Here is an 18,391-nt window from a genome sequence, read left to right as displayed (position 1 = left end):
GATATCAAGGTGAGGCAGCAGCAACTAAAAAGGACAACTCAAGGCCTTTTTGAAGAGGCAGATTAACACCCATATCAATGTCAAAGATCTCACCCCTTCCATCTGATGTTTGTTGGTATATCCTCAACTTTTTTTTCTTGCCAGTGCAATACTTTCTTCAATCTTTAAAGCATCCTGTCTATCTCATTGACATCTTATTTGCATTTGTGACATCCATAGAGTTCCTTGCTAAATACAAATACACCAACTGAATTATCTGTAAGGCCTCGCTCACACTGTTCACTTTTCTTCTGGACTGAACTGAGCTGCACGTTTCTCAAGCAGGTTGGAGCAATGGTTTTCATCCAAGCTAAAAGCCTCCAGGACGGAACACGTTCAGTGCCCACTTTCCATCCTTGCCTTCACTACTACAGCTGAATTACTGTTTCAGCAGTTCCAGCCTGACAGAGCACATTCAGAAAACAGCTTTGTCAAACACAGCAAAAACATGAAATCCTTTTACAGCAGAAATTTTAAGTTAAAGGTGCAGTGTGTAATATGACATCATCAAGAAAGTTCTACAAAGTTCTAGAATGCAACGCTCCCTGGGTAACCCCAACCCTTTCGAATAATAAACAGAAGCTACAGTGGCCTTCAAGGACAAGAACAATTCTACATTTTAAACAATGCACCTGATGACATTCCAACTATGACACTTTCAAGATGGCGGCACTAGGCCTTGGTCCAAAATATACAGAAACATGGATATATATGAGACCCTTTCTAAGGGAAAAAAAATCATTCAAAAAATTTTTTCAGCTATTATGCACTAAATTAAATGTTCTTATGGATATTATAATTACTTTCTACAAAATCTGCAAGGAAATAAAACCCACAATTCTACACACTGCAGGTTTAAGAAATGTTTCATTTGCTGCAACCAGTCTACATGAAGAGGGTGTACTACAGTCCATTAGCTCACATACACCATCCAACCAAAAGAAAACAATATTTGTTTTCATTTGAACCCATCCATTTAGCAAATCTTGAGTCATGCATAAGTAACTAGTCCAGTTTAGACTTTCCTTTAAAAACTAGATGTACATATAAAGTCCATATACAGTCCACATAGATAAATAATAGCAACAATATGTGTCCTTGAGGATGTTTAACACTTTAAAATAACTTTTTCCAATTTGACTTTGTATGAAGATGCACACAAAGTAAAGTGAGATTTATCAGTGGGGTGTTTTTTCATTGGACTGGGTCTTAAAACATAACGCAAAAGTATAAATCAAATCAAAGCACTTAATCAAAGCACTAAATCATGACAACTCCTGGACAGCCCATCAGTTAATAGATATCCTGTAGGAGATACATACACAGGCTTAGTAACTCAATGAAACCTGTGGCCACTTTTCGCCTTTTAACACGACACTACACCTGATGAGATGGAGAGATAGCGGAAGGGCTATTTTCCAACCTGAATTCCTGGGTCTCTTTCCACTGGAGACTCCATGCACAGCACAGGGGATCATGGAAAGGCCATAAATGCAGCGGATCACTTTGTTACCATGTACAAACAAAGGACGAGAATCCGTTCAATGAGTAACCAACGTTCACTCACTTATTCCATGCTATGTTATCAGTGGATGTATACAAACTACAGAGTGGATTTTAGTAGCTGCTGTTACAACACATTAAAAAAAACGGTTTACTTTAAATGAAAACAAGCGCATTGAATGTTAAAAAACAGATGTGCAGACAGCATTTCTTAAAACTATTTAACATTTATGTCAGACATTTAAGCATTATTTGGTTGTGGTTGAACTGAAAAGCAATGAAACCAGACAGGTAATTACGGTGTGTGCAGCCCTACCTGATTCCTAAACAGCTTCACACAATAGATGTTCTGTATTCAGATGTTTCTTTTACAGTTAAAAGTAAGAAGAAGGGGAAAAAATGCTGCCTCACTTCTGTGTTCCTTCTCGATGACATACAAGTCTAGCCTCGAGGTGCATCTGCTGCACGGCCCCAGATCTCAATTGCTCTCAGAGTCTCTATAGAAAAGTATCAGTGCTGCCAGGTAACCTGCCCCTCTCTACAGAGGCGCTATTGTCCGGGAGGGAAACCAAAATCCTACATACACCTCGCCAGCAGCTCTCTCTCAAAATCTCAACCACTCACTCAGACACGGCGCAGTGTATCAAAGCTGGGAAGGCAAGAGAGAAATGATCCTTCCAGCTCCCACGGACAACCCAAATCAGAAAGCCATACTTCCAACGATGGCTGCAGCAGATGGGAAGTCTGGGAAGGTCGTCAGAGAAAGCAGCTAGATAGACAAAGCAGCAGCAGCAGTGTAGGAGCACAAGAGCCACTCTGGACCCTCAGAAGAGATTCTCCGATTACACTGGAACATAACCTGTACAGTATTTCACTACCGACATCCATCTTATCCCAGAGAGTGGGCCTTAATGAAAAGAAAAGGCAATGTTTTCTGAATGTGACGGAAAGAAATAGATAGGACCGATGATTGAAGTGGTGCTTGTTAGATTCCAACACCACGCATACAGAGGGGAAAAGCACTTACTCAGGATGCTAAAATGCCCTGCAGGAGTGACATTTTTGTCATGATTCAGCTCAACTTTTGCAGGTGTGCAAGCACATTAAAGGAGAGACACTGCAGGCAAAAACATTGTTTTTTCAAGCATTATTCAATTAAGAAATTGTTGTCTATTCTGCTTCCATCATACTGGTATAAGTGAAAGGTCCAAAATTTACATTTAGTTGTTTATTTTACTAAACCTTGTCTGTTTGCGTCTGTAAATCTCTCCTATACAACCATCTTTAACAGCCATTATCACAACATTATCTCTGGTTTTATCCCAAATCTAGAATTTAGATTTTAAAGAGATGCAAATGTGTGCATAATTAGTTAGATATTCCCAAATTTGCATATTTATAGTAATCAACTGGCAAAAAGTTTCATGATGATACCTTTCAGTTAAAAAAATTATTAAATTCACAGAGGGTCTCGCCTTAAATGAATGATCGAGCTGGACTTCACTTGTGTCTATTATCTTCCAATCTCATTCAGTCCAGGACTTTGAATAACCCATTAACTCTGATAATGTATACAGACCCGGTTATCCTTTTCCCAAAGCAAGATGGGGATTAAGGATCTAGCTGTTGACATGTCCCTGAGATTAGTTTGATCTTTCACAGATTAACTCATAGGGCTCTCATGGAGGTTTACCTCATATCCCACACATTGAACGGCAGATAGGTTTAGACTATTTAAGCATACCATACAAAATGTAATCATCACCACTACAACAGTATAACTCCAGCCACAAATAGAAGGAGTCTGATGAATCCCGAGACCATTTAGCATTTCCTCTGGGAAATAAATCACCACAGTTATTACTTGTGGTTGGGGCTGCCGGGTTGAAGCTGCGGGCATTATTTATAACCTCCCCCGCGGATGATGACAGTTAATAAAGTGAGCATGCCAGCGCACAGGACCAGGAGCTTTTCTATTATTCAGCAAGTCCTGCCTGACTCCCACCTGAAGCCATCACACCCCTGGCAGACTGACAGGTGGGGGCTTCCTTTGGGAGAGGCTTACTCGCTACCTGGTGCATTACCAAATCTTGAGTTTATTTTAAAAAAGGCCTTAATGTCTTCCCCACAACAGGATTGCAACTGGAGAAGGTGGACTAAATGATCACCTGGTAAATTATATGTTTATACCCCTAGTGCGATTATAATTTAATATATTTGGGAATTCATCTTTTGAGTGGCAAATAACATATTTCACATAATTTGGTGCAGCTAACTACTTAATACTTAAGTTTTCCCTCCTCACACACCTGCACATGTAGTCAACGGTGAACAGATGTACCTCTCAAAGTCCTTGATTTCAAGAAGCTAAAATATGGTACAAAGTCACAGTGACCTTACTATATGTAAGAGGTCCAAGTTACCTTTGACTAGCGGTGGGAATCTCTTGGCACCTCACGATTCGATTCCGATGTCAACGATTCGATTCAAAATCGATTCTCAATGCATCTCGATGCAATTTTTTTTTACGTACATACCTATGTGTGATTTTCAAAAATATATTTATATACACATCTGAGTTTGCTACTCAGAGTTTGCTAATCACTTCCTACTTTTGTGATGATCATTAAATACAATCAACAGATGAATTACCTTCTCTAATATTGTATTAGAGAAAAAGCTTTTCTTGTCACAAATATGACTTTCTATGAACAGTGCAATAATCAATGCAGCTTTCAACACAATATGGAAGTATGTCAAAACTATCTAAACTATTCAGTTATATTTTCTTTCTAATCTTGTAAATCATGTTTCTATAGGATTTCTATTCTATTATTGTCTATGTCATTTCAACACATTGTGCAAAAAGTATGGCTTGGAAATCAGCTCTCATACAAAAAAGTAAACGGACACAAAGCCAGTGCAGGTCATATGGTTTGCTGCTCTCTGCCCTTTTGTCGCCACTTTTAACAACTCACACTTGTGTGGTGTGCATGCGCAGTGGTGCAGGAAATACTAATATTAAATACTAGTATAAAAAAAAATAAAAAATGATAAATCGATTATTAAGTTTTATGAATCGATTCTGAATCGTTCGAGATAGAATCGCGATTAATCGGAAAATCGATTATTTTTCCCACCCCTACCTTTGACCTATAAAATCTATACTCAAAGTTTCCTTGAGACATTGCGTTCACACTACACGAGGTCTCAGTGACATTGACCTCCAAAATATAATCATCTTATCTTCTACTCAAACTGTGAGTGTGTGCCAAATTTGACCTTTGACCTCCAAAATCGAATCAGTTCATTCTTGAATTAGAATGGACATTTCACATTTGCGAAAAGTTTAAAGAAAATCCCTCGAGTGTTCATTGGATATATATCGCTGACAAGAATGGCTAGAACGGACAACCCGAAAACATAATGCCTTCGGTCTTAGGCTATCGCTAGTGTGGAGGCATAAAATGTGAGATCAGGCGGTTACTGTCTGACGTTTGGAAGCTTACATTACATATTTATACCTTTTCAAAAATGTTTTTACTTGAAACGTTACAAGAGAAAGTAGTCTTAGGGGCCAAGCAATGGGATTTGCAGTCATAAAGCTATATCGAGTAATAATGGATGTGGTTGCTGGAATGTTAACTTGCCTAAATCCAATAGAGAGCAGGAAAGAGTAGCTAACATTACCCTCCACTCCTATACGGTAGCATCCGGCTTCCAAATAGTGGATGTTCTATCATCACAAGCTAATCTAGTTATTTAATCATGTGATCTTTTGCCCTTCCCTGAGAGCAAATAAACAGTTTAATCAATCCCTTTAAACTTATTTATCTGTTTTTCAAAAGGCTAAAACAATAAAATAGAGCAAAACCCCACCCTCCAACAATGTTTAAATCCCTCCTAGCACAGCCTGATAAATACAGTTTCAACATCTGGAGAAATCCAAACCTTGACAGGTCTTCCTTGCCTATTTACAGGTGCTAAACTAGGATTAATAATCAGCAAAGGAGTTAAGCAAACTGGCAATTTAAAAGTGACAAAATTAATTGGTAGACCTATGAATGAATGTGTTTACAAATGTAATTAATCTGATAGTTGTGTTATAGTATCTGTAATTAAGTGAACATTGTTAATGCGAAAATTAGAGGGTTGTCTCCCTCTTCAGCTCATTGAACCATACACGGTGAAAGTTTGTTAAAAGGTTAAATAAGTTCAGAATGTCCCGAGAAACAACACCAAAACACAGAAAAATATGCACAAAGGGTTCTCCATCAATTTCAAGTTTTTCTCATCTTGAAAATCATTTGCCACTTCTCAGTGTAAACAGCTGACCAGATGTTCTCACTTGCTCCCTAGCAACACACTTCCAGCTCAAACAGACTGTACCAACACAGATCAGACAGTCGTCCATCCGTGAAAACCATGTATCTCCCTGCTGGGTGATTTTAAAATAAGTCCAAAGATTGCTTGATCCTTTGAGACCAGAGAAAATGATCCTTCTTCTTAAGGCTTTTAGAATCTCTTTCCAACCCTCTTTGGATTATCTGAGCATTGTCACTAAACTTAGATCAAGACTGTCTCTTTTTGTTTTTACATTTTGGAGCTAGTTGTAATTATATACTAAAGTACCTCGTGTAACTTTTAATAAGCTTAAGAAATCTTATTAAATAAAAAAAAATTATTTAGGTGGACTTGCAGCTTACACACACGGGCAGGTTCAGTCAGCATCAATAATCCTGTTCTATTCTGCAAGACCGGAAAATAACACCCCTTCCGATTTTCAAAGTAAAAGTAGTACTAATTTAGAAATTAAAGTTGTAGGATATTTTTGTGTGTATAAAAAAATTGGATAGAAATCTCACTGATACATGATCAGCCCACCATTTACATCAGCACCTGTGAGAACTGAAATGTTTAAATAAGGATGGTAGTTTTTTTATTTACTCTTCATTTTGCTGCTTTTTAAATATTTCTTGTTTTTATTGGCATTCAATAAACACCATTTCCCATGAGCCCTTTCACTTGCGTTAGCGTTCAGAAGCCTGATGGGACTTTAAGACATCAGTGAAACACATTTAGAAAAGTAAAACATTTTACTGTATTTCCAGTATGTGTGGTAATTCAGGACATATTTTAAGTTAATGAATAAACCAATTGCAAAGTAGATGGCTCAATCCTAGGAATACATTGTAGCACCCTCCGGCCAATCTTTCTTTAATCAATAACATAAAATGAATGTATGCGTTTATCAAGATGTGAAACAACCAACAGAAAATGTCCAACAAGCACTATGTTATTTGTCTTTTTCCATTTTGGAGTTTTCGATGCCATAAGAACGAAATCGGAATTTGACATCCTGTTCAAATCAAGTTTAACAATCGTTGGACATAGTGTGCTTGTTAAACACGGCGTGCCACATAGAAACATCTGTCTTAGCCTCTGGCCAAAACCAGAAAAAAATAGCAACAACAAAAACAACAACTAAAACTTCAGACCATATGGCAGAGAATGCATTTCTTGGCAATAAAAATTGGATCAGTCGTAATAAAAATGGACAGCAATTTGTAGTGCATAGCATAACTATCAATACAGCTGTTCATTACTGATCTTCTATGGTCTTAATAAAATCCTTATTTACCGTGGGAGACTTGCTGCTGTGTGAAATCAAATGTACACTGTCAAGTTTGTTTAGAAGCCCGGAAATATTTAGGGACTCTGTCTTTTTGGCTCACAAACACTTTTGATTTGTTATGGTTCTCTAAAAACCCCGGCTCTGGTCGTTACTTGTCGGAGCAGACGGGGGGAGGGGGAGATGCAACTTGTCTTGCACGTGCGCTGCTGGCACTGAGCGCGCTCTGCTTATCTGCTCATAAGGAGGAAAAACAGTGCAATGAGAGCGGACAATGATGATTCATGAGGAAAGGAAGTTACACTCATTAGAGAGTAAAGTGATACTTCTGGTCACTCTCTCTCTCTCTCTCTCTTTCTCCTGACATCTGGCCTTTATATGAGTTCTGATTCACTGCCCCTACATGTGGAATATATTTAAAAAAAAAAAAAAGGTATTCTTACATGTCAGATATTTCTTCCGCCCTCTATTTCCAGTCAAATATCTGAGGTGTTCATTTAGAGGCTGACATTTTTAGCCCCAAAGTGAAAGACATATTTTTTTGAAAATGGCAAGAGAGCATTGAAGTGAAGTACCAGTCAAAACACTGCCATGGCATCAAAAAAAAAATGTTGTGACCTTTACTTCAGGGTCGAAAGAAAGCACTAAAACAAACTTCAGCACTTGTTTTCATACTTCACGCCTACCCTTTCTCATGAAGTGATAGGTTTTCACAATGTTGATCTAATTTCCTTTGAGGACCAGATGCAAACTAGGCACATTGTTTTACATAGCATATATTATAATTGGAATTATGTAAGTATGTAAGATGGTGCTGAAAATAAGAACACAGCTTGGGTGAGAAATAGAGATGTTGGTGTGTGTTGGTGTGTGTGTGTGTGTGTGTGTGTGTGTGTGTGTGTGTGTGTGTGTGTGTGTGTGTTTTCAAGGTGACAGCCTTGTCCTGATTTGAATTCTATATTTTGCTATAGCCTACAACTAGGTCAAAAACACTGAATGCATAAAGCACTTGAAACAAAAAGATGACACTTCACTTCATCCAAAATATAACACAGTAAGAGGGGCGGGGGAGAGACAACACTTAGAGTAAAAAAACTAAAAATACGCCAACAAGTTGCACAATCTCCTCCCTGCAGCATCATCCTCAATGTGGTGCAAATTTCCGATACTTTGGGGTCCTAGTCATTTTCACAAGGGATGTGGCAGTCATGCGCAGTTTTCTAAATTGCCAATTAATCAGAACTTTTCCACAGCGGCCCACACGCTACTTTATACGTTATCGATAACTGGCCTACCGCTTTAAATCGCCTATTGATACAGAAGGCTAAACTTCACTGGAGCCTCTGGAGCTTTAACCAGCTACACCGAAACTTTTCTCCCACGCTGGGTCAAGTTTCTATGCTCCACTTTTTTTCTTTTCGGAGCAGTCTTTGATTTAGTTGAGATTTATGTACCCTAAATGCTGGCCACGAAACTAGGAAAGCGAAAGCCAAACACAGCCAACATACATGTGCAATAGCTCTCTGTAACATACCTTTCTTTTCCGCCAGAACACAGCAGCCCAGGCAGAGCAAAGAGGTGAGGCTGATCCACTTCATGAAACGGGCTGCCATCGTGGCTGTGTGTATTTTTTAAAGCTCCCGGCGAGAGGGTGTCATTCCATGCCAACAACACGCGATATTCCGCTTTATCGAAACGGGGTGAGTAGGCTATCTCTAGGTTTTCTTCTTGTTAAGTGAAGGACTTTTTTTCCCCCTTCTCTGGGAAAACTTTGACAGCTCCTCCTCCTCGCGCACAGATATATCCAGCGGTCTCGAGCTCGTGCGGCGCGAGGACAAACTACTGGCCGCTCTGACGTCAGCAAGAGGGAGGATAGATGCGCTTCCCCTAACAGCTCAGGTAGAGGCACAGAGGATGGCTGCCATGAAAAAATAAAGAAAAAAAGACGTTGTGTGAACTGTTAGTAACACTGTTGTAAAGGGCCGTTGGTTAGTTACTACAGTTGTTCACGTGAGCGGCCAGTTTTTTTATGTATGGTCATGCTTTCGGTGCATGCACACCTGTCTCCTCTCGTGCATCTAATTAGAGAGCGAGCGGGTGATGTAGTTGCCGAGGGAACAGTGTGACAGCGGACATCAGCGCGAACGGCCTGAGAGAGTTGGCCGTGTGTGTTTAACTGTTGATTATTCCAGTATTGTGTGCGTTCATATACCTGTAAGTACCTTCCCCTTTATGCTTATGTAAGGGCGTTTTATGTTGATTGTTAGATCGCCATTACTAGCGTTTTCTGTATTGTATAATATGTTAATGCAACGGCAGCGTCGGAACGCCATTAACATATGAACGTGACGCATATTATTTAATTATTTAAGAGATCGCTGTTATGTTTTATATTACTGTTGTTTGACTGTAATATTGTTATTAGCCTGGTGTGTATAAGCAGCATTGTATTATGTGTGGCTAAGTATTCTTTCTGTATTTATTTGTCTATTTACAGAACCACACTCATACCAACAGTTGTGAACCACAGATGTGTATTCTGCATTATTTCATTAAACCCCATTTGGACTATACATCCTCTGCGCATTTTTACCAGATGCACCACAGCGGCTTCTAAGCTATTTCTTACCAGAATATAATCTCTCTCCACAACAAATTGGTGCCGAAACCCGGGAAGAGAAGTTACTGTGGAGGCAACCAAAGATGTATAGGCCTACAGACCAGTTCAGTCACGAAGCAGGCGCCCGGCCCAGACGTGAGAGAAGACCACCAGCCTGGCTTGATGATTACGCCGTCTCCCAACCCCGTTACGAGCAACGTCCACTTTCACCTCAAGCAACGCCTCACCCCGCTCGGATCCAGGAGTCAAATGGCGGCGCAGAGAGGGCAGCCGAGATGGTCCCTTTTGCCCTTCAGCCGCCTCATGAGCAGTGGTCTGTGGATACCGGTGCCATACTAAAAAGGTTTAGTCAGTCCGCCCCCCTCAGAATACCCCCTAAATACCAGAGTACTCCTGCCACCCAATATTCGCAAGCATCAGAGGCTACGTCGGTTATCTTGGATGCAATAAAGCAGCTTCAGGAGGACAATCAGAGGCTTCACTGCACAGTGACACAAATGAAGAGACAGCTGGATGCCAGTACTACAGGAGGCACCCCCTTACCTCCTCAACCTGTCCGCTTAGAGTTACACCAGTCCGCTGCACGTTCAATGAGACCAGAGGTGGACAGCCTACCACCACCACCTCCGCCACCACAGGTGCAGCAGTTCACTGATGCCCCACCTGTCGCCTTTAAAGAAGAAGAGGATTATTGGCCTCCTCCACCACCAGTAGTTGAGCCCCTACAACCAGCATCGGTGACCGCCACCCAAAGTAAACTGGTGGAAGAGCTGACAGAGTGCCTTAAAAGGTTTGGGAAGGCTCAACAGCCACCTCCAGTGCCCACACCTGATTACGGTGAGCCAGATGCAGGCTCTGTATGTGGATCAGTGTACAGCATCCATCAGTCAGGCGGCGAAGCAGCGGCTCATCAACAGGACCACAGTGATCGCAGCTGGAAGCAAGAGAAGGTGTACCGTGGACCAAAACCCAGTATTCCCATATTCACCAGGGGGGACCCAAGAGAGTTCACTAGATTAAAGATCGCTCTGGATAACCTGCTCCCAGCTGATGCTACGGAGCGCTTCAAATACCAAGTTCTGGTGGATCACCTTAGGTTTGAGGACGCTCTCCTAATCGCCGACTCCTATACCAACTCCAAGCAGCCCTATTCCAACACCATGGCATCCCTCACAGAGCATTACGGGCAACCACACCAGCTGGCCTTGAGACGCATAGCCGAACTGATGGAAGCCCCCAGCATCAGCAGCAATGACAGCTGCGCCTTCAAGCGGTTTGCGCTTCGAGTGAGGGCACTGGTGGGAATGTTAGACCACCTTGGGGAGAATGGCCATGTCGAGCTGCAGTGTGGGTCACATGTGGCACGGCTGCTCTCCAAGCTCCCACAGGACATGAGAGCAGAGTTTAAAAGGTATCTGTACCCCCAGCATATCCGCATTCCCACTCTGAAGAATTTTGGAGAATGGTTAGAGTATGAGCTGAAGATGCAGGAGTCTGTGTTTGAGTCCCTCGGTGAAAGCAGCATACATGACGTAGACCAGAAGGAAGACAAGCACAGGGATCCCAAGTGGACTCGGCCTACCAGTATCCTGTATGGCGCCGATCAGCAGGAGAGCCACCCAGAGGAAGAGTCATCCGCGCCTGTAAGCAACCTGCCAGGGGATAGACAGGTGTACTGCCCCTACTGTTCTAATTCACAGCATTATTTGAATCAGTGTTCCAACTTCAGTCAGCTGACCGCCGAGCAGAAGAGCACATGGGTGAAGACCAACAAGAAGTGTTGGCGCTGCGGCCGCTCCCACCAGGCCGCGCAGTGTCGACTGAAGATTACCTGCAAGACATGTAAGGGGAAACATTTGGAAGCCCTTCATGATGTCAATGCTAAGCCAGTAACAGGACACAGTTCTGGACCGGTGAGTACGGTGAGCGACGTTTTCTATTTGGATCGACGATCAGGCTGCAGTTCAGTGATGCTGAAGGTGAGCAAGGTGATACTGCGCAACGGCAAACACTGCATGGAAACATATGCCATATTGGATGATGGCTCTGAGCGCACCATCCTGCTCGCCACGGCTGCGCAGACTTTGAAGCTACAGGGTGAACCAGAAAACCTCTCGCTGAGAACAGTACACCAGGAAAGTAGGGTGGTCCATGGGTCATCTGTCTCCTTCTCCATATCCCCTGCCTGCCAGCCACACAAGACCTTTCAGATTAAGGGAGCCTTCACTGCCGATCAGCTAGGTTTAGCCGAGCACACTTACCCAATTAAGATGCTGCAGAGGAAATTCAGGCACTTAAGAGGGCTGCCACTCCAAGCCTTCAGTGCAGTCCATCCCGTGTTATTGATCGGTTCCGACTACCCCCACCTCGTTACCGCGGTCCAGCCAGTGCGTCTGGGACCCCCTGGAGGTCCGGCTGCGGTCAAGACCCGACTGGGATGGACTCTTCAGGGACCGACCAGGTTTGGGACAGGTCGGCTCCAGCCAACACAGTGTCTGCATATGTCCACGTTCTCCCCCTCTGCAGAGTTATTGCAGCGTGTTGAAAGGCCCTCGCAGATGGATGTTCTTCCTTTGAGAGGTGAGAAGCAAGTTTCCTGTTCCAGACAGGACCAAGAAGCCATCATCCTGCCAGGGGAGAGAACTGAGCTGATGGAGGTTGGAGGGATTCAGCACAAGGTACAGGCACCCAAGGAAGCTGTTTTAACACAGTCGCTAGAGTTCTGGCAGACCAAATTATCTGCAGGCTCTGTGGAGAAAGAAGCTGAGGTACGGCAGCCGACTTTCTGCAGTTACGGTTCAGCAGCGGCAGGGCCCCCACTCCCAAACCCAGAGCAGTTTACCTCATCTAGAGAACTGGTGCGTGCTGTTGCACTTTCCCGCCAGGGGGCGGCCACCAGCCAGAGTAGCCCTAATGCTGAAGACTACAAAGAAGCAGGGTTGGACCTCCTGCGACAAGATCAGCTAGCTAGACACCAGATCAGCTTCAAGTTCAACCCACAGAGTGCACCTCATTTCTGTGGCATTCGGGAGAGAGAAATAAGGTCAGTGAAGACTGCCCTGTACGCCACCGTCCAACCTCAAGCAGTCACTGAGGAGGTGTTGAGGAATGTCCTGATCGAAGTGGAAGGGGTGCTGAATTTCAAGCCCCTGGGATATGTGTCAAGTGATGTGGCTGACCCTGATCCGGTGACCCCAAACCTGCTGTTGATGGGGCGGCGCGACCCGTCTCTGCCTCATTCAGCTTATGATGAGTCCAACCTCCTGAGTCGTCGCCACTGGAAGCACTCCCAGATCCTGGCAGATCAGTTCTGGGCCCAGTATATCAGACATTATCTCCCTGTTCTCCAAACCCGCGGGAAGTGGCAGAAGGACACTCCAGCCCTCCAGACCGGTAGCCCACCTCATCGCACTACCTGCTACCCGGGAGATGGACCCGGAACCACACAGCCCTTCTACGTAGAGCAAATTTGGCAGGCCATATTTGGGGGCGGCTGTTGTAAAGGGCCGTTGGTTAGTTACTACAGTTGTTCACGTGAGCGGCCAGTTTTTTTATGTATGGTCATGCTTTCGGTGCATGCACACCTGTCTCCTCTCGTGCATCTAATTAGAGAGCGAGCGGGTGATGTAGTTGCCGAGGGAACAGTGTGACAGCGGACATCAGCGCGAACGGCCTGAGAGAGTTGGCCGTGTGTGTTTAACTGTTGATTATTCCAGTATTGTGTGCGTTCATATACCTGTAAGTACCTTCCCCTTTATGCTTATGTAAGGGCGTTTTATGTTGATTGTTAGATCGCCATTACTAGCGTTTTCTGTATTGTATAATATGTTAATGCAACGGCAGCGTCGGAACGCCATTAACATATGAACGTGACGCATATTATTTAATTATTTAAGAGATCGCTGTTATGTTTTATATTACTGTTGTTTGACTGTAATATTGTTATTAGCCTGGTGTGTATAAGCAGCATTGTATTATGTGTGGCTAAGTATTCTTTCTGTATTTATTTGTCTATTTACAGAACCACACTCATACCAACAGTTGTGAACCACAGATGTGTATTCTGCATTATTTCATTAAACCCCATTTGGACTATACATCCTCTGCGCATTTTTACCAGATGCACCACAGCGGCTTCTAAGCTATTTCTTACCAGAATATAATCTCTCTCCACAACAAACACTATTTAGGGGGAGTTGTCTGCAGCATGAAAAAGTAAACATATAGGCCCAATTGGGATTTAAAGGGCTACGAACGTGGGAAAAAAACACATGTAGCCTCTATTTATTTAATTTGTCAGAACCAAACCAAATTTCTCTTGGTGGTAGCCTAGCCAAGTGAGGAACATTTCATATATTGTGATGAGCAAAAATATTTGTAGAAAGGCATGACTATGGGATCGGTCTCCTTCAAATTATTCAACTTGAATAAAGTAAGGGAAGAACGAGATTGAAAAAGCAGGTAAACACACCTTATCCAGCTGTTTTACCTGCATTAAAAAAAGTTGTCATTTATATGTTTGATCTTTTACTAAACCTAGACTGATTTATTGTTGAGGCTAACATTAATATATTAAAGTTTAAAATCTGATAATGTTATCAACACATACTGTAGGCCTATACATTTTTAAGGTAACATTTTAACAAATTAAATGTTCCAATCTCAAACCATGCATAGGGAGACTGTCCCTATTGTTACTTCAAACATGTATATGGCAGTTTATTTATTGTAATTTCTAGTCACTTATCAGCCAATAAACTCGCTGATTAGGATTTGCGAAAAGCTAATGTTGGTCGAGCTCTAGCCCTGGTAATTACATTCCATAATATAAATTATTTGCAAAGAGTAACTTTGTGACCATGAATAAAACATGATTCTTTTTTAATTTTAAAAACATTGGGAATCTGTTTCATTCTCTTCCTGCCTATAATGCTCAGTAGTTATAGTTTAAAGAGAAATGTTGGCATTCCCAAGTTGCCATGGTATAATGCTATGATGTCTATGGGGAATTAGGCTTTTGAAGTGACTTTGCCCCTGTGGCATGTGTATTAAAAGGAAAACAAAATTAATATAAAAACATCTTTTGATTAAAATTTGCACTGGCTGACGGGCCTTTTGTCACAGCAGATACTCTGACTTGAATTGCGGGACTTGTCAGTTCACTGTAAGGCCTGGTAAAGAGACAACAACAACACAGAAAGCTGATGTTACCACATATGATCTGAGATGAAGCTTTTTGAATGACACCGATGCTGAATATTTTCAAAGCAGATAAGAAACTCAGAGATGTACAGTCAGGGTCACAAACAATTATCTCAGATTTTAGATGGACCAATACACCACATCTGACATAAGTGTCTCTTGATCTATTTAAAGGGCTATACATAGATTTAAAAAAGTTAGAGAAAGATGATGATTCATCTCGTTTTTTAAACTTGACCTTTAGAGATTTCCTTCAATTTGGGCCATAATCTAAGCAGTGGTGGTGTCTTCAAATCAGCCTTTCACCCTTATATCATTGTTTATGTGTTATGAAAGACAGTCAGTGTCATACAGGATTGTGTGGACAAAATGTCTAGACTGTTGACAGAGTGACTGTCTGATCGGAGCCGAGTCTAATTGGATGTCAAGCTGCTTAAACGTGTTTGTTGTTGTACACAGATCAGACTCTGTGGGGACAGGAGTGATAGAAATCATTTTTCACACTGGTGTTTATTTCATTACCGCGGCCTAATGGCGGAGCAAATCCTCTTTGGTTGTACTACTGGCGGAAGAGGTTATTGTGTTGGACGAAATTATGACCATTTTCCTCGAGGAGAAATTACTTAATGTGAGGCTTACGTTTCACATGAGACGCCGCAGTTAGCCGTTGTCAGGGGTGATGTGGATGTGGTACAACCTGTCTGACTGTTAGGACTGGGACTGATATGGGCGGGGGATATATTCACTGCCTTTGTCATTTAAGTAAGTCAGGGTCAAAATGGTAACTGTATTACGTTAGAAAAGATATTGCCTTACATATTAGGTTAAATATTGCAGTTTAGTTTTACTTTTAGTGCAAATCTAATTGCAGCTTTACTTCAGGGTCATATAGTTCATTGTGACTCTGTGGTTGTTTTTTGAAAGCAAGTTTGTAGCCACAATGGAGGTTTTTTAAAACAGAGAAAAAAGCAAAGAAATCACGTTGGCCTCTCACTAGTGGTCCATTTCTACACAATGGTTTAATGTCTCAATTATGAAATGTTCCACAGCAAGAAAGAAAGGAGTCTCCAGTTGTTACTTCGTTCGGTATTGCCTTCCATCTGTGTGCGTCTTGCACAGGCCTCACACTTACAGCTGCCTGTCAGCCAAGCAGAGACCCTAAATAAACATGGAATAATGGCCAGACCACTAGGGATTTCAAAAGAGACAGTAAGAAGAAAAATTAACCAGGTAGGGAAAGAAGGAAGTGTGTGAAAGGGCGATAGGAGAGATGACAGCTAGGTCTGGCAAGGCAAATACATGTCCCACCTTGTTGAATATTCACACATTTTCCATCTGGCATTCGGTACCTGCAGGAACATTTTGGATGTGTGAATAAGCGCATGCTCGTTTGTGAGACTTGGGTTTTTTTTAGGTGCAGTAAAAGCTAGGCAATATACTGTATATAACCAAATGTCTAAGATGATGATGTTTACACGAGGAGTCTTTTAATTAAGTGGTTCAGTGAGGCAGAAAGGTTTACAGGACCTGAAGGTCTGAACTCTGATCTGCATGACAGAGCCCAGATGGACCAGCAACATCTCAATCCAAATTATTGGTAAAAACATGCATGGGAAAAGGCCAATTCCTCCAACTAACAGCAGGCATATTTGGAGTGTCTTACTGGGTAATATGGAGGAGACTCGGTGCTGCAGAAACAGGAGAGAAAAAGACAACATATGGGGGCTCATTTAGAATTCACTATCACTCACAAGCGCAGTCATCTGCTGCATACACCCAAAGACTAGTTGTGTTTCAGAGTATTATAATTGTATTTATATTGTATTTTACTAAACCGCTAAGTAACAAATACACAATTGTGTCTTATAATTCAGCATTGTTAATTTGGTTGTGGAATTCTCTTGAAAAGCACGGAGCAAAAATATATAATATGAGCCTGGAAAAATGACCACACCTTCATACAGATCCACTTAATTACAAGCCATATTGAGTGATTATGTTTCGGAAATTGATCAAATCATATACTGGAAATCAAAAGTTTAATTTCAGTAGTCCTCATTGTGAATCTCTGCACTATTTTAGACATTTAGCCACGGCTGCCATATCTCTGGCATGTGAGATAAGACGTGGATTAGATGTGACTGAATCCATATAAGTTTTAATAATAGCTTGCTAAGTCCTGTTTTCAGCGTTATAGCTGAAAAGCCCCAGGCGCTCAGAACAAACTGTCAAGTACCAATTAATTAGGTTTAATTAGAGGAGCCAGTGAGATTACCTTGTATTTCACCATCTGCCCCCCTATAAAGGAGATTCTCCTTCAGCTAAACTCCAAGGCAAATATTTGTATGTATGAATGGATTGTTGTTTTTGAATAGAGAGTACACACACACACACACACACACACACACACACACACACACACACACACACACACACACACACACACACACACACACACACACATGTGCATGCTGTATGTGTTCTCTTCCTATTCTTATTTCTCTGTTTTACTGTTTCCTCGTAAGCCCCCCACTTTGTCTTTGGCTGTGAGCCATGTTCACTTGCCAGAGCATGTGGTCTCCATGGCAGCCCATCTTGGTTAGACAGTAAACACCTCAAAGTAAATGAATGAATGAACCTGTTCTAATCCAATAGGAATCCATTTCTCAACTCCTCAACCAGTCACATCCTGCCTCATGACACGGAAAACACCTTGTTCGCCAGTTATGAGTAATGTGAATTATTTCCTGATGGTTTAGTGCTCTCGGGTCAGGTTTCAAAGGTAATTTAGCAATTTTGGTTTCAGAAAATGTACTGTGCGTGGTGCGTGCCATGCTGATGATAATAATAGTAATTAGAACTTCAAAGAGCAAGACGGAAATGGGGGGGAAAGAATTAACAAAACACCAATACATACATAGTACACACACACACACACACACACTTGGATGCATTCATGTGAGCCAGCTAAAACTGAATCATAGGAAAGCCTTAGGGAGGCGGGAAATGTTCAAGGATCAAAGTTTGTTGTCAATATGTGTATTGAAATACAATGTGGTACACACATAAAGGCTTTGCTGGTGTGAAAAAAAAGAGAAACAATCATAAACACAAAACATAAACAAAAGAAGATAATTATATAAATATAAATACATGTTACAGTTATTATAACAGTCAGTGTAGCTGTGCTGCTGTCAGAGTCTATAGAACTTTGTTTGAGGATCTTCAAGGGGGTCATTATGACTTCTCCTTCAGGTATTATGTAGGTGCGGCACCCAATTTCATACTTGTTCATCACTCATCCAAATGTTGTCATCAGACAGACACTGCCCCAAAGAAATGGTTTTACAATGTTTTTTGTACAGGACAACATTCCAGCACAAGGTCAAGAGAGC

The 18,391-nt window shown here is 41.9% G+C and overlaps 1 protein-coding gene across 2 annotated transcripts in view; it reads right to left on the bottom strand.

The window, feature by feature from the left end:
* egfra (epidermal growth factor receptor a (erythroblastic leukemia viral (v-erb-b) oncogene homolog, avian)) overlaps nucleotides 1-8,971 on the bottom strand; it is a 48,654-nt gene extending 39,683 nt beyond the window's left edge. The window contains exon 1 of one of the 2 annotated variants that reach the window (XM_080034333.1): nucleotides 8,709-8,971. In XM_080034333.1, coding sequence (XP_079890459.1) covers nucleotides 8,709-8,787 — 79 coding nt within the window. In that variant the 5' untranslated portion in view covers nucleotides 8,788-8,971. The remainder of the gene's footprint in view (nucleotides 1-8,708) is intronic. The other variant, XM_080034334.1, reaches the window with a different exon arrangement.
* Between the last annotated feature and the right edge of the window lie 9,420 nt (nucleotides 8,972-18,391).

This window comes from Ammodytes marinus (genome assembly GCF_949987685.1).
Source record: "Ammodytes marinus genome assembly, chromosome: 9".
In the NCBI taxonomy this organism is placed as follows: Eukaryota; Metazoa; Chordata; class Actinopteri; order Uranoscopiformes; family Ammodytidae; genus Ammodytes; species Ammodytes marinus.
Note: the sequence above shows the minus strand (reverse complement) of the source record. Positions and strands in the feature narration are given on the sequence as shown.